Source organism: Hermetia illucens, chromosome 2 (genome assembly GCF_905115235.1).
Source record: "Hermetia illucens chromosome 2, iHerIll2.2.curated.20191125, whole genome shotgun sequence".
In the NCBI taxonomy this organism is placed as follows: Eukaryota; Metazoa; Arthropoda; class Insecta; order Diptera; family Stratiomyidae; genus Hermetia; species Hermetia illucens.
Window position 1 is genome coordinate 125,789,146 of NC_051850.1, and position 26,075 is coordinate 125,815,220.

General features: G+C 39.0%; 1 protein-coding gene across 5 annotated transcripts; it reads right to left on the reverse strand.

Moving 5' to 3' along the window:
* Positions 1-2,948: 2,948 nt before the first annotated feature.
* LOC119649621 (spectrin alpha chain) lies at positions 2,949-26,018 on the reverse strand. 5 transcript variants are annotated; one of them, XM_038051850.1, is made up of 9 exons: positions 25,868-26,018; positions 17,159-17,235; positions 13,081-17,105; positions 12,929-12,970; positions 5,574-7,500; positions 4,913-5,516; positions 4,804-4,833; positions 3,574-4,174; positions 2,949-3,505 (listed from the first exon to the last, which is right to left on the reverse strand). In XM_038051850.1, exons 3-9 carry the CDS (start codon positions 17,065-17,067, stop codon positions 3,377-3,379), a joined length of 7,320 nt encoding a protein of 2,439 aa, XP_037907778.1. In that variant the 5' UTR covers positions 17,068-17,105; positions 17,159-17,235; positions 25,868-26,018; the 3' UTR covers positions 2,949-3,376. The 5 variants fall into 5 exon arrangements, with proteins under 5 accessions (XP_037907778.1, XP_037907779.1, XP_037907781.1 ...); XM_038051851.1 differs by lacking the exon at positions 25,868-26,018 and adding an exon at positions 25,814-25,832; XM_038051853.1 differs by lacking the exon at positions 12,929-12,970 and having other exon boundaries at positions 25,868-26,017.
* Positions 26,019-26,075: the final 57 nt, after the last annotated feature.

Below are 26,075 nucleotides of genomic sequence, written 5' to 3' on the forward strand. Positions count from 1 at the left end.
TCCCATTCACGTGAGCTCCTTGAGTCCTAAACATTTTAGAATGCACAAAATTCATACAAAATGGAAAAGTTTCACCTTCTATAACTTTGTTAATAATAGTTGGGTTTTCCCAGAATTATGCCTTATGTAATCCCGTATGGAATTGCCGAATTTTGTAGTTCTGGCATGAACTTAAGGGGGTTTCCGGCCTAATTGCTAAAATATATTTAAATACTATTATTAACTTTATTTGTGCAGATGCTGTATGTAAAGGGAACATCAGACCACACACTCTCATCAATTTTGGTGTCAATCGGTCCAGCCGTTTCTGAATCGGGTGTTGCAGACAGATAGACTCGACTCAATTCTAATAAGGTTTTGTTTCACAAGAACTTTAAAAAGCAGAATTCGAAGAGCAAGAATTTTCAAAAAAAGACTGCGTTAGAAAATGCCAAAATGCGACATTTTTGGTCAAAAATACCGCAAATTTGGCTCAAAAGAGCAGTACTGGCGAAGCATCACTGACATCTGCTTATACTAAGAAGAAACCCAGGAATTACATAATTCTAAACAAAAAAAAACTGCCTTCTCTATAACAGCAGTCTTCACATAGAAAAGGATGCCTTATGTCCAAAGAATCAATAAGCTCATGGGGATACCTTGGAAACCTAGTGGAGGTTCTTAACTGTATGAATTTGATTTTCCCGCTCTAACCAGCCAAACTTCTTTCTTTCAAGCCCTAGTCTCACTTCAGTTTGAAAAAGAGGACATATTTCAAATTGGTATTGCACCGGCGTCATAACAGTACAACCAGAAATGAGGTGATCCAACGTCTCTAATGTTAAACCACACATTTTACACTAGTGTTCTAAACCCGCTCTTTCATTACAAGCTTTTTATATGTTCGGGGGACACCGTCTTGAATGGCACTCATAAATCCCTCCGTCCCAGCAAAGAACTTCCCAACACACATCTGTTCGAGAAATAGCTGTTAAAGGCAGCTCACGTGTTTACCGCGTATCGCCTTCGACTTCCATTCATCGATTCGTTCTTGGTCTGACTGTTAGGTTAGGATAATATAATTTTAGCTGGGGATTTCAATGCTCATAGCAAACTTTGAGGTAGCCAAATAATTTGTAACTATTCCTTTTTTATTCGAAATCATCAATTTTGCACCTTTGGAATCGGACACCTTCCATGCCAGCTCTTACTTTCTCGTCTTTAAGGTAAGTTATATCTAGTTGGCGTATATTACATAACTACACAACGACGCAATTTAAACCACAAAATAATTATTCATTTAGTTGAAAACCCGGTAGTAAAAAACCCATCATCAATGAAAGAAAATTAGAGGTATCTCAGGAAGAACTTCACTCCAAAATTCAGCATTCTCAACAAAAAAGGATGTTTTCCAAAAACACGATACGAGACATACATCCAAAGGCTGATAGACACCGAACCTAAAATGCACTTCGACGCCAGAAATATTGTCAGAAATAATCTCAAGGCCTTGGGTTTGCTGTCTAAGTATGAGGCATACTGACGCTATGAATCCATTTGGAAAGCCGAAGTGTCAAACCCGGAAGGTCTACAAGGAATAGGAACTGCAAGGAATTTAATAAAGAAAACTTTGGCTCATCCCTGGAAGCCCGGTACTGAACCAAGGGTTCTTGGACGAATTCCGGTCGTCCCCTGTTCGAAAACTGTGGTTTTTGACCGGATAGGCGTCAGTCCTGGTCTCAAAGGGGCTATCAACTATCCGTCCACGTAGACTTTGGGCTGATATAGCATTAGTTGCTCTTGCTCCTATAACCAGAGGACGAGTTCATAAAAGCTACAATTCACCGAGGAAGGTATCCCACTCCTATTGGGGATCACCCTAAACGAGATGTATTCTCCCAGCTGATAGCGCTCATGCTGAACGGAATCTATATGTTGGGCTGCGCATCAATAAAGGGAAGAGGAAATCAATGGTGGCAACGTCAGCATTAAAAACCAGAAAAGCAACAGCACTAAATGGCATTGGTTAAATGAGAACAATAGATATAGGAAATTACAACTTTGAGATCGTTGATCAAATCTCCAATCTAGGGTGGAAATTCACAATCGATAACAGCTATGATGATGAAATTTGTGCGATGGCGTAGGCCAGGACGCCAGACAGCTTTTAAGGATGTCAAATTGATGCAGAAGCGTCATGTCTAGAGTTCCTTTTTAAGGAAGCAACAGAAGAAGAAGAATTAATAGGATACTAACTACATCATATCTGCAGAGGTCGGAAAATAAAAACAAATCAATTTGAATCTGTATTCACTGCGAGACAACTATCATTCGTCTTAATAAAATACGCAGACCTTCTGCATTGCAAATAACACCCACCTGCTAATATCAGAAACTGTGCATTCGATGAGTCGAAACAAACAGTAACGTCACCGCAGATGCGACTGCTAACAACCCGCTAATAATTGTATGCCTATAGACATAGGTTCTGGACTCAACACGGCTATTAAAATTTTAGAATACACAATCTGAGGGGATTGGCAGCGTCAACACGAGCTTTTCTTATAAAATTAAGACCTATTTTTCTGTAACACCTTTCCTCAACAGACAGTGGATTGGTCAACCGTTTAATAACTAAAAAGTTCGTAGCCTATCCAAATTTAACTAATAATTTCTGGCATACCCTTGTGGCCGCCTTTACCTCCGAAGATATTCGTTTAATTATTATTATAGTATCTTATATTTTGAAATAAAAGCAATTTTTATTTTCTTTTGCATTTAAATTCACTTCTATTCTAAGGCCCAATAATCTCCAGATCCCTTCATCGAATCCTAAACTTTCGAGCGGATTAGTTACTGGGGGTAGGGTCGAGAGTTTAAATCCCTTTCCTCGTATGGGATCGCCGATGATCAGTTCTGTGTATTGCAGAGTTAGCCAGGCGACCAAAGGCAAATAAATACACATTCTATTATTTTAAATGCTTCAAGTAATCTTTATTTCTTCCTTTAGCATAAGCATGTAAATATTACGTGACAGGGTGACATTTAGAACGACTACTTATGAAACTAGTGTATACTTTCCTTTTCCGTTCTACATATATAAACCACCGTAAAAAGCGATTCGTCAAAAGCAAGAACATTAATAAGATCGCGTATATCTGGTCTTACAAGTAGTATTTTTCACGTTTTTCTTAGATTTCGAAAGAAAAAATAAAATAAATGAAATATCCTTTTAAATACGTGTAAAAATAATGTTCATATATCTAGCAAAATTCATTAAATGCGATAAAACTTTTTCATACGTTTACGATAAATAAAATATTACTTTTTAACGTTGATTAAATTTTTCTCTAAACATATTCTTGGAAATAAGCTGCCTCGAATTGACTGCTCTTCATTAATTCTGGAAAAGAGTTCGTGTGAAATCGATATAATCCAGGGCACCAGTGACAGGGTGGGTCGTTTTCGGATCGTGGTAAGGTTTCATGCGTTGCACGCAGTAGTCTGCCATATCCTTGGTAAGGTTCTGAACGAAATCAAGGGAATTTTGTTAAATTTGTTTATATTCAAAGAGAAAAACAAGTTAATCCTCACCATGTAGAGTTCCTCCTTTGTTACGTATGGTCTATCGGACGCTGTAATAGCTCGGAAGGCATTCTCAATTTCTTCATAGCTTTGAACGTTTTCGGTTTCCTTAGAAATCATAAACGCAATATATTCTTGAAGGGACACGTAACCGTCACGATTTGGATCAACTACATCTAATATAGCTTCAAATTCTGGATCCGGTTGACCTTCTTCTACCATCGGCAAATCATAGCCAAGAGCTCGTAGGCAAGACTTAAATTCTTGATGATTGAGTTTACCACTCTTATCCTTGTCGAAATGTTTAAACATCATGGAGAATTCCTTGAGAGAATCCTCTGAGACACCGGAATGATTGCGTGCTTGAATCTGTTGTTCCAAATTATGCTGCATTCGCATGGAGAGTTGATCAAGTTGGTCCCATTGTTGCGCTAGTCCGACAGTCGAGTGTTCAGTGTAACGATTATCAAGAATTAGGTGCTCTTCGAGAAGAGCTCCCAACTCCTCAATTTTCTTAAGATCAACGCGGCGAGCACGGACTTCGGTGGCCTTAGCACGCAACGCTTCCAATTGTTGTTCCAATGAACCGGAGCCCTCCATCATGGATGTTCTATTGAGAAGAATAAAGAATTAATATTCTGCTACAATTTTAGGATTTATAGTTTTGGGTTAGTTTCCATTAGAGAAATATGCTCATTTGAAATAAGCCAAGATCGGTATCTTAGACGATAATGCCTCTGAAGGGATTACTCCTTTCTTGTCCGACTATTTCGTAAGCGTAACACCTCAATAATTTGTATCAAGCTCTTGAGACTTCATTATTTCTAAAATTGAACTTATTTATGCTTCAAATTTCAATAAAAACTACACTTCATGTATTGATATATTCGTGTGTAAAAACGGGTTCTATAGAAGCATTGGAGAAGAAGTTTAGTTCCTCTCCGTCCGTAAAAAGACTCCATGCTTGCTGTTTTGGAAACTTCCATAATATTAAAGAATAAGTACGTTATGCTAATTATCCCAGAATAATTTTCGAAAATAAATGCCGTCGTTTGCAAATCACCCAAACCTAAGCAGTTAAATCAATACAAGTCTAGTATGTGTATTGTCTCAATTTAAGCTTTCAATGTTAAGAGCAAAACAAAATCATCACTCTTGCGTGTTAAGTGAATCGCGAAATATTATACACATAAGTAAAGCAGAGAGTTGCCTCAAACAACATTTAAAGCTTTTCTTTACCCAGTCTTATCCCAACCAAGAATATAGAATCTATAATAACAGTAAAAGAATCAATAACAATATACCATACATAGAGATGTGTATAAATAAAAACATTCAAATATCTTACCTCGTCTCTGTCAACCATTGGTGGAACAAATTAGCATGCTTGGCGAATTCTTTGCGCAGTTTGTCATTCTCCTCCTGTCGCTGAGCCTCTTTAGCCAATTCACCATCACGTTCCTCGATAATCTTTTGTAGATTTCTCCAAGTCTCTTCGAGAGCTTCCATGGTGAACCAAGTGTAGGGGTTCGGTCCTACGTTGAAGCTCTTAATCTTTTGATCAAGTGCTGCCAGAGATTTGAAGTCAGCTTCAGCTGAAGATAATGACGCTTGGAATTGTGCGTGTGCTTCACGTAAAGCCCGGATTTCTTCGATTGAATTACAGCGGACGGGATCGGTCAAGTCTTCTTCGGCGTTCTCGAACCAAGAATTGAAAGCAGAAGCTTTCTTTGCGAATGTCAAGTACAATTCTTCGATTTGTTTGAATTGATCTTGCATGTCAAGAAGGCGAGCTTTGCGCGCTTCAGATGCGGCACGGAGTTTCTGCCAGCGAGAAAGTACATCTTCGTGACGTTTCAAAATGGCTGGAGATTGGGCGTGATTAGCGTTGATAAGTTGATCTTTCAAAGTTGTAATATTATGGATTCCTTCCTTCTCGAAAGCATTAAGACCTAAAGTAAACAATAATGTTTAATTACAGTAAATTTTTGCTTTAATTAAAGACTTACCAGCATCAAAGGTCTCCTGCTTAGTCAACAATGTCTGAACCGTAGACAGATCACGGCCAAACTCTTCAGATCTGACATACCCTTCTTTATCTGCAATCCAGCTTTCAACCACATCAGCCTTCCACATGAATTGCAAATAAGCTGAGTTGTCAAGCAGTGCACCCTTACGACGTGCAGCCAATGAATTCAAATTCTCCAATTTTGTGCGAAGTTGATTGCAACGCTGACCAATAGAATCAGCATGATGATTCTTTGCATCAACCAAATTTGCACCTTGCTCGCAAATCAACGAACAACGGTCACGATGAGCAGCGAAATCAGTTTCGAAAGCATCATGCTTTTTGAGAAGACCTTGAACGGCAGCCATTGAATCGCCATAGTTTTCGGCCGACAAAAGTTGTTGTTTCTCAGTAATCCAAGCTTCCTCTTCCTCGACCTGAGCCAAGAATTGTTGATAAATTAAAGATTCATCCAACTTTTGCCCTCGGGTAGCAGCCAAACTCTTCAGTTCCGCCCATGCTTGATTCAGAGCTTTTAAACGTTGCTCAATTTCTGGAACGCCCAAATTTGACACATCCATAAGCTTCTCACCAGCTTCTTGCACGGCTTGAATAGCGGGCTCATGCGATGCCAGCTCGGCTTCCAAACGCTTGTGTTTCTTCTTCAAGTTTTGAACACCAGTCAGATCTCGGCCATAATCGTCGGAACCGACGAGGAGTTTCTTTTCCTTAATCCAACTTTCCTCATCAGCAATGTCACGGAAGAATTGATGGAGGGTAAGAGCCTCATTCAAACGGGCTTGACGATGAGCTGCCAAATTGCAAACGCGCTCATAACGTTCGTTAATCGATTGACGCTTCTCTTGAATTCCAGCACTGTCGAATTGACCGCTGTCAACAAGTGAATCGGCTTGGTTATTCATGTCTTTGATGCGATCCTCATGAGCTTGGATATCAGCTTCGACCAGTTGATGCTTTTTCATTAGATTTTGAACTGAAGCCAAATCCTTTCCTGAATCTTCGGTGGTCAGCAAACTCTCTACTTCTCCCAACCAGAAATCAAGATCTTTAACAGCGGCAATGTAAGTTCGTTGCTTATTGGCTTCTTTTAATTTCAAAGATTTCTCCGTTGTCTTCTGAGTCAAATATTCCCATTGATCAGCAATTTGAGTTAGACGCTTCTGAACGGCGTCTTCGGATCCGCTACACTGCTTCTTATCAATCAAATTTCCACCCATAGCCAAGACACTTTGGATACGATCAGCATTCGCAGCCAACTCAGCCTCGAAAGCTTGATGTTTTTGATGCTTCGATTGAATATTGGCTGGATCCTTGTAACTCTCTTCTGTAGCCAATTGCAATTTCTCGGCAATCCAATTCTCAATTTCATCAGCATCACGACTGAATTGTTGTAGAGTTTGTTCATCACCCAACCGGGATCGTTTTTCAATCAAACCTTCTTTCAAATGACGCCAGCGTTCCAGAACTTGCTTCCTCTTGTCGTCAATTAAATTTGAAGCATAATGATTCTGACTGATTAGAGTGTCAGCCAAGACTTGTAGAGCTGCAATTTTTTCCTCGTGACCGTTGATGGCCTTATCGAAATCTTCGTGTTTTTTGATGAGAGCTTCAACATTGCCTTCGCCTTTCGAGTCAACTTCGTCAGCATGCAAGAATACTTCCCGAGCAGACATCCAATTTTCAGCCTGTTCGCAATCTCGCATGTATAATTGCAAATCAAGATTTTGCTCCAACTGCAAACGACGCTCAGTCCAAGCTCGTTCCAACTCATCACGAGATTTGGCCAAGCCTTCAATTTTTTCCTTGATTTCAGGCGATGCATAGTGATTTGCTTGAAGCAATTCCTTTCCGAATTGTTCGAATGCTGCAAATGTTCCAGCGCGTGCATCGATCTCAGTACGATGTTCCTGGAATTATTGTAAGGATTAATTTATTAATTGACGACTGGAAGTAATGGTGCAATTATTGCGGAGTTAGATTGAAGAGTGTGGTATTTCGTGATGACCATTAAAAGTACACATGATGAAATGATTAATTTAAAATAATTTATCTATTTTTTACAATGGCTTAAGACTAGAAAGATGAATTTACAAAGCCAATTATAATAAAAATCAACAACAACAAAAATGCTTTATTGTTCATCAGCATTCGGACGTTGACAGACTCTAGAGATATCTACTCATCTTATGTTAGATTATTCAAAGATGTATTACGTTGTCGTCGAAGTGCTTAAGGAAATATGAACGACAAAAATTGGAAGAAATGTTCACTCAATATATTTCCATCAATGTTGGCAATGAACTCCAAAAAAGTCAATTTTGTCGAATGGTAAAAAGGAAAAAGTGTTGACAAATTCATCTGAGTGTACCGCTAGTAAAAACGTTTGCATATTTTTTAATGTATAATTGAAGAATTTGAAAGGCTAGAAATGGATGTGTATAATTTTTATTTTTGTGCAAATGAATAGAACCAAGGAGAGATTTTATTTAGCTTTTTTCATGTTGGTAGCAATGTTATTCAGCTGCATTAGTCCTTTCCTTGATTATTCCATTTTGTTCTGCCCATGGAACTTCTTAAACAGTTTGGCGTAATATTCAGGTATTATAAGCCATGTAAGGGGCTAAAGTTGTGATAGTGTTCGCTGCAAAACTTTGCTAACTTAGTTTTAGATCACAGTAAAACGTAACATGCCTTTACGTGTATTTAACAAAATTGTTAAACAAAGAGACGTTACTGCAGTCAAAAACTTAACAGCACGAGTTGAATGACAAACCAACGATGGCAAATACTTTGTAATCTTCAAAACTATTACGAACTCAAATAGGTTGAACCGTATTTAGATTGATAGAACATGATGTGAAATTATGGCATTTAAGACGTTTGAACATTATTATGATTCGAAGACCCAAAAAGGTCTAAGGTGCCACATCCTTGATAGAATCAACAAATCCTATTCTGAATTTAGTTTTTTTTGTACAAGATGAATATTTTTTCGTCAAATAAGGATCACATCAAATAAACAAACTATTCAGAAAGTGAAGCAAAAGCAAAGATTAAGGGATATCTGTAATGCCAATAAAAATATAACCAAGCCGAGAATCCGAAAACTTAACGCTTTGGTTATGGAAAGCTTCACGTTTTTTATGTGATCAACTTTGGCTACACGACAGTTCCCTTTGTAAGTAGTTGAATATTAAACTGTACGGTATTTTCAAGAATCCTCTACCCATTTAATTCTTTCTAGAAAGTACAGTAGTTCACTTGAGTCAGTATTTGGCGTTATACTGATAGTTGTGTATCATTAAGCAAGTATGCAGCAGTTCACTTAAAGCAGAAAACGGAATGGATACAGGGTCAATTACTCGCATTATAATGATGCTAGTATCAAATTTCTAAGGATGAGCTAAATTCACATGAAATTGATAACTTTGACCTGCTAGAACTATGCTGGTAATAGTAGGATTTTCGCAAAACTTTTTAATATTGTGCGCCATAGTATTTTATATGCTGTACAATTTTGAGCTCCTAAGGTACATTTTCCGATCAATTTAAAACATTTGGATGCATAATGCTATGAAAATAGAAAATTATTAGACATCAGAATGGGATGTATTTCGAGGCCTAGATTTCATATAGGTACATCAACCACATATGACTGGGTATATTCTAAAAATAAATCCTGTCTCACTTTAAACTTGTACTTTTGATCCCTTACCCCTCTATTTTCCGATGGATATCAAAACTAATATCTGCCTATGCAAGTATTGTTTGAAGCCTCTCATTGGATAACCTCCTTTTCCATGTGTGAAAAGCTTCTTAGACTCCACCCAAAGCCACGTACCTCATCATATGCAATTCCTATATGTCCACTAAATTTCGTTTCAATTGATGTAGCCATTTTCAAGAAAAGTGCATGTAACAAACAGGCAGGTACAATGATTTTGATGCTAGCAGTCGCCGAGAAGAAAAGACAGGAGGAAATGAGGAAGGCACCTGTTGCAAAAAGTGTTTACTAAAGAAACACGACGACTTGGTGGAAATATTAGAGGACTCTAGTTCTTAATTTAATGTGGATAACATATCCACAGAAATCAAATTCCGAAGGTCATCCAAGCACGTTCTACCTGGAAAACAACTATCATAGATTTAGTTAAAAGAATTATTATTAATGGCTTCCGGATGACTCAAATGGTTAGAGCGCTAGGCTGTCGTTGCGGAAGGTCGCGGTTCAAATCTGACTGGTAGCAGAGGAATTTCTTATCGTGACTGCATGTCGGATACCAGTCGACTCAGTTGTGAACGAGTACCTGAGTTAAATCAGAGTAATAATCTCGTTCGAGTGCAATGCTGGCCATATTGCCTCCGACAGTGTACTGAATCCTGTAGTTCACCGTTAGTATCTTGAATGAAGTGCTCTAATACGTTTCGAGGCCCTGACCCAATATGGATTGTTACGCCAACGATTATTATTATTAATGACGTAGGGTGCCGAGAATATTAATTGAAGAGCATAAGTAACAGTTACTTGAAACTTCAAGGCAAATTGAAGATATTCCCGGCTGAGAGTGAGATTGTGGTACCAGTTTTCTCAGTTGCATAGGAAGTCATCATGAGTATTCGCCTACTACGCAGAGTAGATAAAGGTTCTCCAAAATCCCCTCGAGGAGAAAAAGGGATGCAAACTGCAAATTAAAGTCCTCTTTCATTAAAACATACAAAGTCAAAGTTGTAATGGCTGCCATTCGTGAATCTAGTTTTGAGGTGCTAAAACATAAAAATTACTCCCCAGATTCGAAACCCAGCGATGTCCACCTGGTTTCACATCCCAGGAACATACATTTGGAGATTCTTCCGGAATAATGATTGCTGTAGAGGTCTTTCTTGAAGCACAAGACATTATATTTTTTAAGTGGTATTATGGCTATTGGAAGATTATATTAAAAAATTGTTAAAGTAATGTTCTTGTTCTAGTGGCTATGTTTTCTCTATTGCTTATAAGAATTAGACATTGAAACAAAAAAAAAATACTTCTATATTTCTGCTTTTGATATTCTGTTTTGACAACAATAAGACAGAGGTCTTGTAAAAATTTCGCTGCATGCACTCCAAGGTTGTTTGGATTCTGAATCCAAGAAGCGTGTCTTTAATTATTTCTTGATCAAAGAAGATACAATACTTCAGCATGGAATGAATTGAACGGCGAAATACTAAGTTAACTCTCTTATTTCGAAATTTTAGATATTTCAATGGATTTGGGTGATATTACTAATAAGACTTGGAGAGCGAAACGTTGAATGATGTGGAGAAAGGACAGATTGAAGTCCTGTCAATAGTTTATAAAAGGTGTGACCTTATTCAAAATATTTCAAGGAAGTTACTTTTATTCTAGCTGGGTAGAGAGGGAACAGAAAAGTGGATTGATATGCGGAGCTGATTCAAAGCAGATAAATAGTGAAATAGTGAAATGTTTTTTAGAGTTAATGTCAAACCGATTGGGTTGAAGAATGAACAGAAAATCAATCTCGGAATCATAAACGATTTAACTCTTTAGCTCTACCATAAATAATGCAGAAATCAGGATATCAGTCCTTCCCAATATCCTCAACAGAAACTGGAGAAACGTTGCTAACAAAGTAAGCCAAACAGAATAGTCTATGCAGTGTTGGCGCGGCCTGAAAGGAAGGGCACGAGGGTCAAGTAATGTGCAAGAGAAACTTACAAGAGTCGTCAAATTCTGTCTTTAAAATATAAAACTGAAAGTTACGATTCTGAATCTAAAAAAGGCAACCGATTTTTTTCCTGAGGAATAGGATCAAAATCAGGAATATAATGATGAAGGCGTTGACGTAGTGTATGAGATTCGTGGAGTTTAAAGAAGAGGATCCAGCTATCTTCGAAGAGCAACATGGAAATGAACAGGACAGATACATGGTGGGTTCCAAAAGTAATGCGATTGACTTTGGTCGATGAGACCAGACCTTTTGGAGTAGGTGGGGGGAACTTTAACCTTTACCGTGGAACCGGTCTCAGTGTTCTTCAAGGTGTGGAAGGACGTCAGTTATTGTAAAACTCTCCGTGCCGATCATGCCACGAAAAAAATGGAATCGACGATTGAGGAACGTTATGCGATAAAGTTTTATACTAAACTGAAAGAATCTTCTGAGGAGAAGACTCCTGCTCACTAGTTTCGAGGTTGTTAAAGACCTTTATGGATAATTTTTGGCCTCTGACCGTCAGTTAAAATCAAAATGGTTGCCAATGAACTAAACTTGTCGTCTACGATTGTTTCGCATTGTTACTGACGGTTTAGGGATGGGAAAAATGTGCGCCAAATTTGTGCCCAAGGTGTTGTAAGACAACCAAAACACCCAACGAGCGGAAATTTCAAGTGAATTTTGTAGCATATTGAAATTGAACCTGATTTGTTGAACAACATCATCACTAGTGAACCCCCCCTTATCTTCTTTGTCGACCAGTTATTGTTTTTCAACTCGCAACTCTCACATTTTACCTACAGCAGAAAGTTAAACGTGAATTGCAGAACAACCACGTTGCAGTCCGTCGAATGGTTATGTCAGAACTAGATAGATTAGGGCGTCCTAATTGGAGGGCTTGTCTTGCAATAGCCACTAGAATGCAAGATTATTCATCAGTAAATGATTCACTCCAGCGTTACCAATTACAAGCAAAATCAATCTGGGGTAAGAATATCAACCTATTTAGTTCATTGATCATTTCATTAAAAGGGACGTATAAATAGTACCGAGATCTTGAGAGGGGTAACTTAAAGCTTTAATTTAAACAATAACATGCTTGAAATTTCTCATAATTATCGCACAAATTTATAATACACGATAACTAATCACTCAAAATAATAAATTATCAAAATTGAACGAATTATCCTCAAGAAATCAAAAATAATTTTTTTACACTTTGAAAGTATGAAAATCAACTTTTCACTATAAAAGAAAAAAGTTCGTATGCTTTTGTACTCCTCATAGCAGCAGCAGTCTTAGTATCCTTAGTTACAACAAACGTGGAAGAAATTCTCGCCTGCATTGCACAACGTCAATGAAAAAATGGGAGTTTGTTAGTGTATACAATACACAAAAAATTAGAACAAAGTCGAGAATGTTAGTAAAAACATTGATAAACAAACACAAAAACATGTTTTCTGCAAAACAAACGAACTGAAGGCAAAAAGTGAAAACAGTGGCAGAAATAATTTCGAATCATAGAAGTTAGGAATAAGTATAACATTTAGAGGAAAATCTGTTCAGATAACCCATTCTATGGGCTTTTGTTTTTGATACTCAATTTCAAAGCCAGCAGTACCTCAGGCGGCCCAAAAAAGAACTCAATTTCAGCTCGATGATTCTAAAAAAATTTCGAACGAAATATGAGAAAAAATTGATTTTGATCGGATTCATGTGTGATAAATGTAGAATCTGGTTTTTTCAGTGATTATAAGGAAGAATGCAACATACCTGGTGACGTTCAATGAGTGCTTCGGCTCCAGTCACATCGTTGGCTAATTCATCAGAAGTAACCAAACCCATCATAGAACTAATCCATGCCATCAAATCGCGGTAGTCACTGAAGAACCGTTGCAAATCGTATGAGTCCAAAAGTTTCACTTTCCTGGCTTGGGCCTTGGTTAAGACTTGGTTCCACATTTCGTTGATTTCCTTTTGTTTGGTATAAGTTTGCTCAGCCGTGTCGGGATGAGAAGACATCAAACGAGTTGCAGTTTCATTCAGCTGGTTGATCTTATCACCCAATGCAGCCAGATCGCGTTCAATGCCTTCATGTTTGCGTTGAAGAGTCTGTACACTTCTCAAGTCCTTGCCTAGATCTTCGTTATTCAAAGCATTTTCTTTCTCTGCGATCCAGTCCTTAGTTTCATCAATATCACGATGGAAACGCTGTACTTCATGAGCCGATCCTAATTGGTTTGCACGTTCAGCAGTTAATTGTTGCAATGATGTCCATTTTTCATTCAAATCTTGCATCTGAGTTTGGATTTTGAGCGCGGCTTCAGTTTGACCAAGAGATGTTAGTTGAACTGCAATTTCGTTCATGTTTGCCAAGCGTACTTCGTTAGCTCTCAAATCATCATTGAAATCATCGAATTTCTTTTGCATAATTTCAACTTCTTCAAGATCTTCTCCGACGTCCTTAATTTGAGCATGATTTTCTTTGTCCTTAATCCATGCGGCCAAATCTGCGGCCTCGCGAACTAATACGTAAGCTTTTACAGTCTCATTGAGCTTATTCTGGCGTTCTCGAGCTAAAGCGAGCAAGTTATCATACTGAGAGTTGATTTGGCTTTGGCGCTTGGCGATCGAATGACCATCAACGAGATTTTGTTGACTCGCACTTAGGCCGGCTTCAATCTTCTTTATATAAGCAGCTGGAACGAATCCTTGACGATCATTAACTTCAACCTTCCACCAGTCTTTGTTGTTGGAATTAAGAAGAGTCAATACATCTCCCTTCTTCATGGAGACCTCACGCGGAGACTTCTCTGTGTAGTCATAAAGTGCAACTACACATTCCTTGCCCGTAATGTCAACAACGGGAGTCTCTTGTTGACGACAATTCTTTGCTTGCTCTTGAAGGCCTTGAATTGTGTTGCCGAAAGCTTCCAAATCAGACACCAAAGCCTCGTGCTTCTTGAGCAAAGCCTCAGATGAATCTTCATCCTTACCGTAGTCAGTGCTACAAACAATTGGTTCCTTCTCGCGCATCCAAGATTCGGCCTCATTAGCATCAGCGAAATATTGATGGGCTTGCAGTGAGTCTTCAAGATCTTGTTTACGTTGCAATGCTTTCTCTTTCAATGTATCCCATTGTTCCTTAAGTGCATCCAATCTAATCTTGATATCATCGCTGGAATAAGGATGATCTTGTAACATCTGTTCTCCAGATTTTACAACATTCACTAGTCTGGATTCGTGGTTGTTGATTTCAGCGAGCACGGCTTGATGTTTTTTGATCAAATTTTGAACACCAATTAAATCTCGGCCTCGGTTGGTTGATCCAGCAATGGGTTCCTTTTCACGGATCCAAGCGGCCTCATCATCAAGATCTCTGAAAAGTTGTTGGACTTGTAAAGAATCCATAAGACGAGATTTACGTTCAGCCATTGGAGCAGCCAGAGCAGCATATCTTGTTGTAAGCCCTTGCTCCTTATTGCGAATGTTATCGGCATCAAAATGACCTGATTCGATAAACTTATTAGCTGCAACTTTAATTGCTTCAATACGATCCTGATGGGCCATAACATCAGCTTCAAGCAGTGCATGTTTCTTCTGTAGGTTTTGGACAGATGTCAAATCTTTTCCATGGTCTTCAGAAAGCAGTTGACCCTCAACTTCGCTGAGCCAAAGTTCAATATCTTCAATTGTACGATTGAATTGTTGTTGCTGACAAGCTTCTTGCAATTTGCATCCCTTCTTGTCGGAAGCTTGAACTAAAGTTTCCCAAAGCACAACAATTTCCTGCATTCTAGTGTTGATTTGGTCAGAGGCATAGTGATTCTTGGAAATGAGCTCCTCCGCTACATTTGTGATGTCCTCAATACGAGACTTGTTGGCATTCAATTCGTGTTCGAAATTCTGATGTTTCTGCATTTTACCATTCAGATTGGTTGGATCGAGGTAGCTATCGTCAGTTGCAAACTTTAGCTTTTCACTAATCCAACCTTTGGTCTCATCGCAATCACGTTCGAATTGTTGGTAACGGCTAGAATCTTCCAACAGGGCACGACGCGCAGCAGATTTCTCTTGCAAAGCTGATCGGCGAGCAAGCAACATCATACGACGTTGAGCCACATCATCTGCAGCATAATGTTGTCCGTCTATTAATTTAGTGGCGAAAATATCTAACGCTTTGATTTTTTCTTCTTGGGCCGCCAAGCTCTTCTCGAAGTCTTCATGTTTCTTAATTAGAGCTTCAACTGAATCTAAAGAGTCACCCAAGTCTTCATTAGCCAAGAAGGCTTCTTGCTTTGCCATCCAAGTGTCCGCTTGCTCTGTATCTCGATAGAAAAGCTGCAGATCCATGCATTGCTCATATAGAATTCTACGATCTTCCCACAATGACAAAAGTGAGCTCTTGTCACTCTCAAGAGCAGCCAATTTCTCTTGAATTTCGGCTGCTGCATAATGTTCACGTTCCAATAGTTTCTTTCCAGCTTCGGTTGTTAATTTGAAGCTGTCCTCACGCGCATCAATTTCGCCTTTGTGTTCTTGATGACGTTCCAATAGAGCTTCGGCACCAGCTACATCTTTAGCAAGTTCGTCGGCAGAAATAATAGCCTTCATACCATTGATCCATGAAACCAAATCCCGGAAGTCAGCCAAGAAACGATGTAGGAAATAAGATTCATCCAACTTTTGCTTACGTTCCTTTGCCTTAGCAGTCAAAGATTGCCAATAGTTTGCAATCTCAGCTTGCTTATCACGGATTTGATCGCTATGATCAGCATGAATTGAACACAAACGTTGAGCTTCATCCCCAAGTGTTGAAACTTTATCTTCGAGGGCAGCCAAATCACGTTCTACACCTTCATGCTTGCGTTGTAATGCCTGCACACTAGCTAAATCACGCCCATAATCATCTGATGAAAGCACAACGTCCTTTTCAGCGATCCAAGCTACTGTCTCGTCGGCGTCACGATTGAAACGTTGAATTTCATGAGCACCGAACAATTTCTCTTGCCTCAAAATGGCCAGTTGTTTTAATCGTTGCCAAGCTTCATTGAGTTCTTCCTTCTTTTTGGTGATTGTGTCACGTTCCGGGTGACCATCTTGAATCAATTTATCGGCGAGTTGATTGACCTCAGTGACGCGATACTCTTGCGAGGCCATATCCTTTTGGAATTCGTCGAATTTTCGTTGCAGTACTTCGACGTGTTCCAAATCATGACCGAACTCATCAGCTGTTACGAATGCTTCCTTGTCTTTAATCCAAAACATTACCTCTTCGCATTGGCGAAGGAATTGGACTAGGACAAACGCTTGTTGCAATTTCTGCCCCTTTTCGGCTAAACGTCGGAGCAATAACTCCCACAGACGATGTAACTCATCCAATCGTCGTTGAATCGTTTCAGATTCGAAATGGGACTGATTGATCATTTCCTGTCCGGTATTGTCTAGGCTGACAATTGCATTGCTATGAGCTGAAACTTCAGCTTCAAATGCTTGATGTTTTTGGATTTTAGCCTGAAGATTGGTTGGGTCGCGGTAGCTCTCCTCGCTTGCTGCTTGCAATTTCTCATGAATCCAACTCTCTAATTCGTCTGCGTCACGTTTGAAATATTGGAAACGACGTGAATCTTCGAGCTTTTCACGCTTTTGTCTTGTTTCGTTTTTGAATTCATGATATCGTGACAAAACTTGTTCACGACGTTCTTGAATATCTTCGACCGTCTCTAAAATTCTCACTTCTTTCGGAGTGAATTGCTCCATGGTGATCGTTCGCTGTCTCTCTTATTCGTTTTTAGTTTCTGGAAAAAGTACTTGTAATATTTTCCAGAAAATAACTTCAAATTAAACTTACTGTTATGCAACTATCGGTTATTTCGCGTTAGGCTCTCAGCTATTATATTCGAGTGTCTGATTAGTCCGATGAATTTCCTAAAAAGAGATAAGGTGAACATGAACTCACATATATTCTATCAAATAACCATGAATTGATATATGAATAGAGCCGGCAAGTGAGTTTAGTCATCCACTCATGTTCTAGTTTTATGCTACGCGGCAAATAATGACGCGAGAGGAAAAAAATGTTAGGTGATAAGATTGATAACGCAATATTTCGGGAGCGATGAGTTAATGGCCGCTCCCATTCGGAAAATGCCGATAGACATGCTCTACCTGTTCTTCTGCTGGGAATCTGTGATCTCGTGTTACTCTCGCAACCTTATATTGACCCCACCTTAATGACACTCATGCACATAATAGATAGCGTGCTTTGCACAAATTCAATTCTTTAACGACCACTTTTATTATTAACAGCTTTGGTTTGCAAGTTCGAATGGCTCTCGAAAAATAATCTTGTTGCGATAGTCTTACAGGTATTTGGACACGCACACACTAATATGGACATAAGAATTGTAAAGGGAGACTCGTTGTTGTCTCGTAATCAAATAACAGAAAAGATTTTACTTCTATTTGCTTTTCTATGCTTCACTGGAAATCTAGCAAAAGAGGAAATCATTTACATTTGAGTATATAGGTAAAGGGTGGGTTTCTCAACTACAACTACATTCTTAGTGTTTGTGTCAATATTTTTGATTACCTGAGTGGTAATATGTTATAGGGTTAAAAAAGTGAGTAGAACCGAAAAAGAGGTACAGATTTGGACAGCTTAAAATAATCATTGAATTGCAACCCTTAGTTATGGTCTGTTTATTATTATTCGGCTGAACACGAGACAAACTTGAGGAGACAGCTAGCAGGGCTAGCAGTTGCTGCTGAGTTTACCGAGTGTGTTCCTAATTGCATGCCATTTTTGCGAGTGTAATCTTTCGACACTATGCAGAAAACGCATATGTCAACATAGCTATCAAGATGTGTTCGTGGATACACAGAGATCTCAATTGCGGCCTACAGCTGTGAAATTAGTTTCTAGCACCCAAATGTTTAAATATGACGGGTAACATGAAACTCGTAATTTTTAAGGTAGTCAAGAAACCAAATTTCTTTGGCTGATGATTTTTTCATCACATCCAATTGTACGGAAACGGTTGTAACTATTGTAACAAAGATGGATTACATGTTTAAACTATGAACCTTCATACATTCAGTGAAGAAATTTCCCACCCAAAGATGTTAAAAATCATGATGACTGCATAAAATCAAGCCCTCAAAATACGATCCGGCCTGAAGCGAAATTCAGTATCGAAATTTGGATCATCATCTCCATGATTTATGATGGTCGACCAGCCGCGTATGTAAAATTAGTCAGTATACCATTACCTTGAAAATTTCATGTAGTAAATATATTCCAGATATTTTATCATGATTTTCTCAAGATAAAGGTTTAAAATCCGGCGGAACATAACGCTGAAAACTGTAAACCGATTGATTAAAAAATTTCAGCGATAGCTTGCCAGATAGATTATCTAATTAGGGTCACACAATATTTTTATGGTAGATTCATAATCACGAGTTTATTATCGAAATATAAGGGTATTTCTTAATGTGAGAAGCCGTACAGTGGCATATGGAGTGTAGAGGCGGCTCTTGCTCTGTTTCACATTGACTATATTATAAATCATCATTTGCTCCAGAGGAAAATATAAGGAGAGCAGTGCGGTCGTCAAAACCCTACTAGAGTTTTGGTGTTCCCTTTCTTGAAGGGCGGTGGTGCAACATCTAATTTGCTTGAACGCCAACCTCAAACATGCGCGCCTTATATTAAATGCCAGGATGCGTCATAAATGCTTGTATTCGTTTTATGCTTATCTAGCCGCTAAAAACCATTAAATATGATATTGACGTAGTCTCATTGAAAATTAAAGGACAGAAAAGAAAAATAAGAAAGAAGACTATTTCCTGCTTGTCGTAAAAGAATAGGGGTTTATGGGCTACCAACCTAAATCTTTTGCCTCATGACTGAATTCGGGAATGTGCACAGGTTCCCTCACAATGGTATCAACTTCAAAGGTAGAGGCTAAAAATTCTGTTGTTAAACCAGGTAAGATAGTGGGACTGTACTGTGCTCTGGTATGCTTGACGGAAGTAAGCATGAATCTAGTATCGATGTTATTATATTATCGAAATACCGAACAACGGAATATTGGCTGCAAGCTTCCGATACAGAATGGGCAACATCTCAATGGTAATTATCTCAATATGGTCCAAGAAAAGCTTCATAAAGGTGGCATTGTGATCGTCAAAGGTAATTCAAATGCCTTGTTAACTGGCGGAATACTTTTCGACCACAGAACCTGCCATAAACCCTGCTGGATTTCAACTGATGACAACGAATATCTAATCAAATCGACCGCATAGCGATCAGCAGTATATTTGGGAACCGCCTTTTGAATAGACAGCAAGAGAAGCGTTCACATCAAGCTCGAGCGAAATTTTCACTTTATGGTTGGTTGCCTTCGCTTGTTTATTGCATTCAGATCTACTCCCAGAGGCGGAAAGCTTCAACCCCTCCAGCTCAACGGTATGCATTCGTGACCCGGCTGTCATTCGGCAGTGAGAGAGTTGCCTTTTTGACCAGAGGACAAGCATCTTGTTTTTTTCTCTAACGCAAAACAAATTTACCGTCACCCTCTATAGGGGAAACGTGAAAGTGAACCGACGAATGTAAGGAAATGGCTTCCTTTTAACATTGCGAAAGAAGGCGAACAATATGAGATTTAGTTCCAGTACCGAGGCAAATTTCGATAAGTGCAACAGAGCATGCGCTGCAACAAAGGAAACTTTATTGTGGTAATCAGAGAGGCAGAAAATGCAGCAAATAATTCTTTTACTGACGTGGGGATCCCGATGGTGAAGAGACGTTCGTTAATGCGTTGATCGCAAAGAACGTCGGTTATGGAATGTCACTTCATCCAAGTTGAGCTGATGGGTGAACCAACTTCATAACGTTTCATTGGAATCGACTGTGAGAGAGTTACTTTCGTTCGTTCTATAATAGATTTGGACAAGTGGCTTGGGATCCGGTTTGTTATGGGACGCTAGGAAAATATCTGCATGGATCATTAGATTGGTTGAATGTCTCGTGTGACAATGTCCATCAAAAGACAGACAGTAAGCAGAGGGCATCTCCGTGACGAATACCGATAGAGGTACAAAGCGTTGTCAACCAGGTGTTGCCACAAAGCATATCAGATGAATTTGTGTGGCACGCGGTGAAAAGCTTCTTTAGATTCAGAAATATACTGTAGAGAGAGCGAGGCTTCTCCATGAGTAATCCCGAAGCGTGGGCTCTTGACAAGCCCCGTTCGATTTATGGTTATTTGAATGAAGTCGCGAATACCGTTGGCAAGAATGCATTCAAAAATCTTCAAGGAATGGCACAGCAACCGGATCGGATGGTGATTTGACTTCATTTCTTTTCCATATTGCAACTTTCGTGCTGCTCCTCCATAATCCCAACGAAGAACTTATTGAGCCACAGTCTTTGTTCGCAGCCTTTGAGCTCAGCGATAATTCCGCTTTCCCCGATTTTATTCGTTTGTGTTGCTGTCTCAACCTCAGTGGCTCTGACAGGTGGATTTGCTCCAAATGTCGACAATGTTACCGGAAGCAGAGGATGAACAAATTCTTCAGTTCTCAGTGCTCGAAAATATTTCCGCAATCTGTCTGTCGCAGCTCGTCAATCGATAAGCAAAATACTTTTTTTGCCATTAATGCAACAGGAGGCTGAAAATGGGCACTTCTTTCACGGATACATTCTCATAACCTACCCAAAAGAAAAATCTGAAAAAAAATCACGCAGCTACGGCTATTCGGTGCTTAGGCTTCGAAATACCCTCCATATCGATATTTATTCAAATAAAGTTAACCTTTAGCCCGTAAACGTGGGCCATTTGTGCCCGGCCGAAAATTAAATGTAGCTGTAATTTTTGGAATCCCGTCGAGAGATCGCCACTGTCGCTTTGTAAAAAATTTACCGACACTAACCATTCACCCACCGATTCTTCGCGCGGCAGTGCCAATGTAACCACAGTGGCAAACAAGAGAGGCGTCTTCGATGGGGATTTAAAAACCTCGAGATTGCATCCAGATCAAGCATTTGACAGAGCCAAATGACAACGGGCCGACCCCGCTTGTGAACGGGACAAAGACTGAAGAAAAAAAAAAGACCACGATTTTTTTCAGATTTTTCGGTTAGAGCACAAGGCTGTCGTACGGAAGGTCGCGGTTCAAATCTCACTGGTGGCAGTAGAATTTGTATCGTGATTTGACGTCGGATACCAGTCGACCCATTTGAGAATCTGAGTCAAATCAGGGTAATAATCTCGGGCGAGCGCAATGTCGACCACATTGCGTAGAGGGTACTGTAATCCTGTAGTGTACCGTTACGGTCTTGAATGAAGTAATCTAACACACTTCAAGGATTGTTGCGCCAACGATTATTATTATGATAAGTTCTGAAAACGAGACCTGTTTCACTTTTTGGGGTACATATTTTGTGCCCTACCTCCCCTATGTTTACCAAATGTCAGCAATAAGACCATTTTTAGAAAGTACCAATCGAGGCTTTTCATGATCATATTCTCTGAAAAAATGAATGGGGAGCCCCCTTCAAACACAGACAAAATATTCTCACCGAATTTCGTGACAATCTATTATTAAGGTTTATGGATTAGGTATAGCAGATTAATGGCCAGTTAAGATTTTATGACTAAAAATCGCATTCTACTTTTTAAATGCGTTTTCTTGAAACTGCATATTGAAAATCGGCTGCCACCTTAGCCAAAATCTATCCAACGAAATTCTTTCACGAATTATTCAGAACATATTTCTACGATCCGCAAAATAGGATAATTGCGATTGATTCAATATTTTTTTTTTCGTTGAAGAAGCCGTGAAAAAACACCAAAATTTATAAAAAAAAAGTTTAACACGGCACCAAAAATTTAGTTTTTAATATTTTTAAGGTGTAAAACAAAACCTTATTAAAATCGATTCAATGTATGTCTGTCTGTCTGTCACACGCACTTTTCTCCAAAACGGCTAAACCGATCCGGACGAAATTTGGTTGATAGATGAGAAATGAAATCCTACGCATACAACGAGTGTAATTTTGGCTTTGATTGCAAAGTGCGTGAATAAGGAGTCAAAATGTATGCACTTAAAGTGAGACAGGACTCATTTTCGGAAAATACCCAACCTAAAAATCCGAAAAAAATCAGGATGGTGCGCTTAGATGAAATCTAGGCCTCAAAATATGTCTCATTCACATATCTGCTCAAATAAACTTTCTAACAGTATATCACTAACTTTTAGAAATTTGCCGTAAAACCCCCCTTAAATTCATCCTAGGACTTCTTTGCACCACCATAGAGGATCATATTTCCTATATACGTGCTAAATTTCATGGAAATCTGGCCATTAACGCCAGAGTTATAGCAGTTCAAACTTAGCACTTCCGCTCGAATTAACTGCTTTCAAAGCAATGCAAATAAGATGCTGACGTAATAATTAACCGGGATAATTGACATTCGCGTGAAATATTAAAGAGGCATTTATGAAGAATCTACTTATCTGCAGCACTTTTTAAGGTTTTGGGTAAAACACTTAGGTGAAATCTAATCTTCGAGAGATGTCCCATTCCGGTGTCTGCTCAAATAAATTTACTAATAGTATATTATCAACTATTAGAAATTGACTAAAACAATGCTAAGTTCTATGAAAATCTAACTATTAGTGTCAAAGTTATAGGAGTTCAAACTTATCAATGGCGTGCTAATTAACAGCATCCTAAGTCATACAAATAAGATACTGACGTCATAATTAACGACAATAATTGACATTCGAGTGAAATATTAAAATTCCATTTAATCCTCCCTAGCCCTTTTTATATTTGATGTTGGTTAAATTCTTGGCATTTGTTAATAATATTAAACTCAGAGTGTGAGGTTGGCTATTATCAATACAGGAATTTCCATCAAATAATTTATTTAAATCGATTTCTAGAAAATAAGAGGGCAATGGAATTTTTAGCTATGTGACACGGAGCTGTCGTGCATCCGTCGCTCCTCACATCTTCTTCTTCAGCCTTCAGTTCACAAGCGGGGTCGGTTCATCGTGATCGGTTTCGTCATTTTATTTTATCAAATGCCTGATGAGGATGTAATCGCGAGACCTTTAAATCCCCATCCAGTGTATAAAGCCACCATTGTTTAGGCCAGGTTTTTGGTTGCTTACCATTGACTTCGATGTTCTGACCAATACTGGTTATTGAATTCTCGTTAGTGTAAATTACGTGACCACACCATCGAAAACTCCTCTCTCGCACTTTTTCCACGATCGGTGCAAACCCATATCGATCGCGGATATTCTCATTTCAGACGTGATCAAAACGTGTCACGCCACCAATGCAATGCAACATCTTCGTCCCCATTACCGCAAGACGCCGTTCATTGTCCTTTAAAGTCGGCCAACACTCAGAACTATAGAGAGCGGCAGGAAGACGACATTGCAATAAGTTTTAGATTTGGGACGTGCGCTGATACGTCGATCACAAAGAACACCAGTTGGGGAATGCCACTTCGTCGAGGTTGCGTTAATGTGTGAAACAATTTCAGTTCTCCAGTGGCTGATAGCATTGACTCAAGATATTTAAATCGCTGAGTTCTGGCAATAGCAATAATCTGCCCCTCGAGATATTTGAATCACTGTTCTGGCAGGCTCAATGGCAGTAACCTGCCCAGAACTGAGTGATTTCAATATCTCGGGTCAATGCTATAAGCCAATGGAGAACTACGTTGTGCTCTTCACATAGGGAAACACAAAACCTTTTATACCTGGAGCGTCAGACTTCCGGTTTCCCGACTTGTTTAATAATTTTAGTTTGCGGGCTACAGTTAAGTCTGTACGTTAAAATGCCGTTTACTTTTTTTTCTTTAAGATGATCACAGCATCCTCTAGCGTGGCAGCATAAAAACACCTTCTTTTGGAGATGGGTGTATAAATTGCTCACTATTTCAATAATGAACTATGCGATCGGGGTGAAAAGATTACTATGAACGCCCAAGATATTAATAAATCTATGGTGGCAAATTCATATTTGTATCTTTATCCAGTTCTTCACAAAAAATTTCTAAAAAAGCCAAAAAAAAAACGGCCTTCACACAGGATGACCCCCTTAAGTTCATCCTAGATCCATAAAATTTCGCAGTAATATGGATTTTAATATGAGGCATCGTACTGGAATGTTTGGTAGAAACCCTACTATTATTAATAAAGTCACGGCAAAATAGGAGATTAGATTTTTGTAGTTGCATTTTAACATTCACGTTTTGTGTTTATTTTAGTTGTGAAAACATTTACAATTGTAAAATAATAAGCAGACTATGGACTGGGCTATGAAATTAAGAACCCCCAAAAAAAATTCATCATGTAAGTAGGCATTGAAATAATGTGTACAATGGAAGAGTCGTCCATCCAAAGTTCCTCAATTGGGGAAAACAAAACTTTTTATACCTTTCCGGTTTCCGATTTGCTCCATTATAACCATACTAATTTTTTTTACATTACTTTCGAATAATATTTAATTTACAGCAGCACGTTTAAGCCATGCATTTGTGTGGAATAAAATATCAATCGACATCGTTTTGTCAACGGAATTTCGAACAGAATTTCTTCGCCATCATAATGACCCCAAGCCCGACTAATGCCTGCTACAGTACTGCATTGGGTGTAGTCGGTGAAAAAGGCCGGTGCGATCTAATGCGGAGGCCTACATATATACATTCGTTATTCATCAACTTCCACAAATGTTTATAAGAACATTTAATCATAATGGATGGCGAGATACAACCGAATAAATTCAATTAACTTTTCCGCTCATCTCATCACACTCAGCCCATACATATATACCTCGCTCAGAGTCCAATTGTCCAATTTGAATCGCAAGCCTACTTGAGCGATCAAACGTTCCAGTTGAATGAGACCATCTTAGAGGGTGACGTAACCCAGCCAACAGTTCTCGGTGTAAACAAACGACATTCACAGCAAAGCTGCATAATTTTGGCTACTCATTTCCTTGATTGCCGCTTGCATTGCAGGCAGCGGCAACCGGGCTGAATATGCGACCTGAATTACATAATTCCACCTTAGCATCTCCAGCCGTTTGCCTTCACCAAGCTCAGTCGTTCTGCAGTGACCCGAAATTGATTTATCGATCGCTCGTCTGAATGGAGACTGGCGCTTGGACTGACTGGGGCCTGGAGCACGAAAATCCGGGGCCGCAATGCGAAGTGATAGTCGATGACGTCGCCATTGCTGAATTTTTTAATCACTAACAAATCTCACCGAAATAACTGCAATGTTCCCATTGATATTCCATGTATTTTTAGAACATTACTCATGTATATCACAAAACTTCCAATTAAAATTTATTAGTGAAGCACTCTAATTAGAAATTTTCAGTTTTCACATTTGATCAGATATATGGACTGCTAAGCCCCTCACAGGGTGTGGTTGGAAATTAATGGAAAACTTGTGGAAACTCACTACTCACAGACCATATTTTTCTTTACGCAACATTGAAACATTATCAGTTAACTAAACTTACACTTTTTGCCGATTATTTTCACTATTTTACTGATTTTTTCTCACAAACTTTCGACCGATAGCAATTGTGACTGAGAGCTCACCTTAGTACAAAATGGTGCACCACAATTCTCGCATAGCAGGCAATGGTGAAATTGCCCGAAACTGCATGAAAAATTATGCTAGAAAGTCAAAATATTTACACCAGATTCCTGTGAACTGTCAGATGG

What these genes read in the sequence shown, in the direction of transcription:
- LOC119649621 (XM_038051850.1), bottom strand. Translation starts at nt 17,067, where the DNA reads ATGGAGCAATTCACTCCGAAAGAAGTGAGAATTTTAGAGACGGTCGAA. An exon ending in GCAGGAGACCTTTGATGCTG is followed by an intron (nt 5,517 to 5,573) that starts GTAAGTCTTTAA and finishes TGTTTACTTTAG; the next exon opens with GTCTTAATGCTTTCGAGAAG. An exon ending in CTTGGTTGGGATAAGACTGG is followed by an intron (nt 4,175 to 4,803) that starts GTAAAGAAAAGC and finishes TCTTCTCAATAG; the next exon opens with AACATCCATGATGGAGGGCT.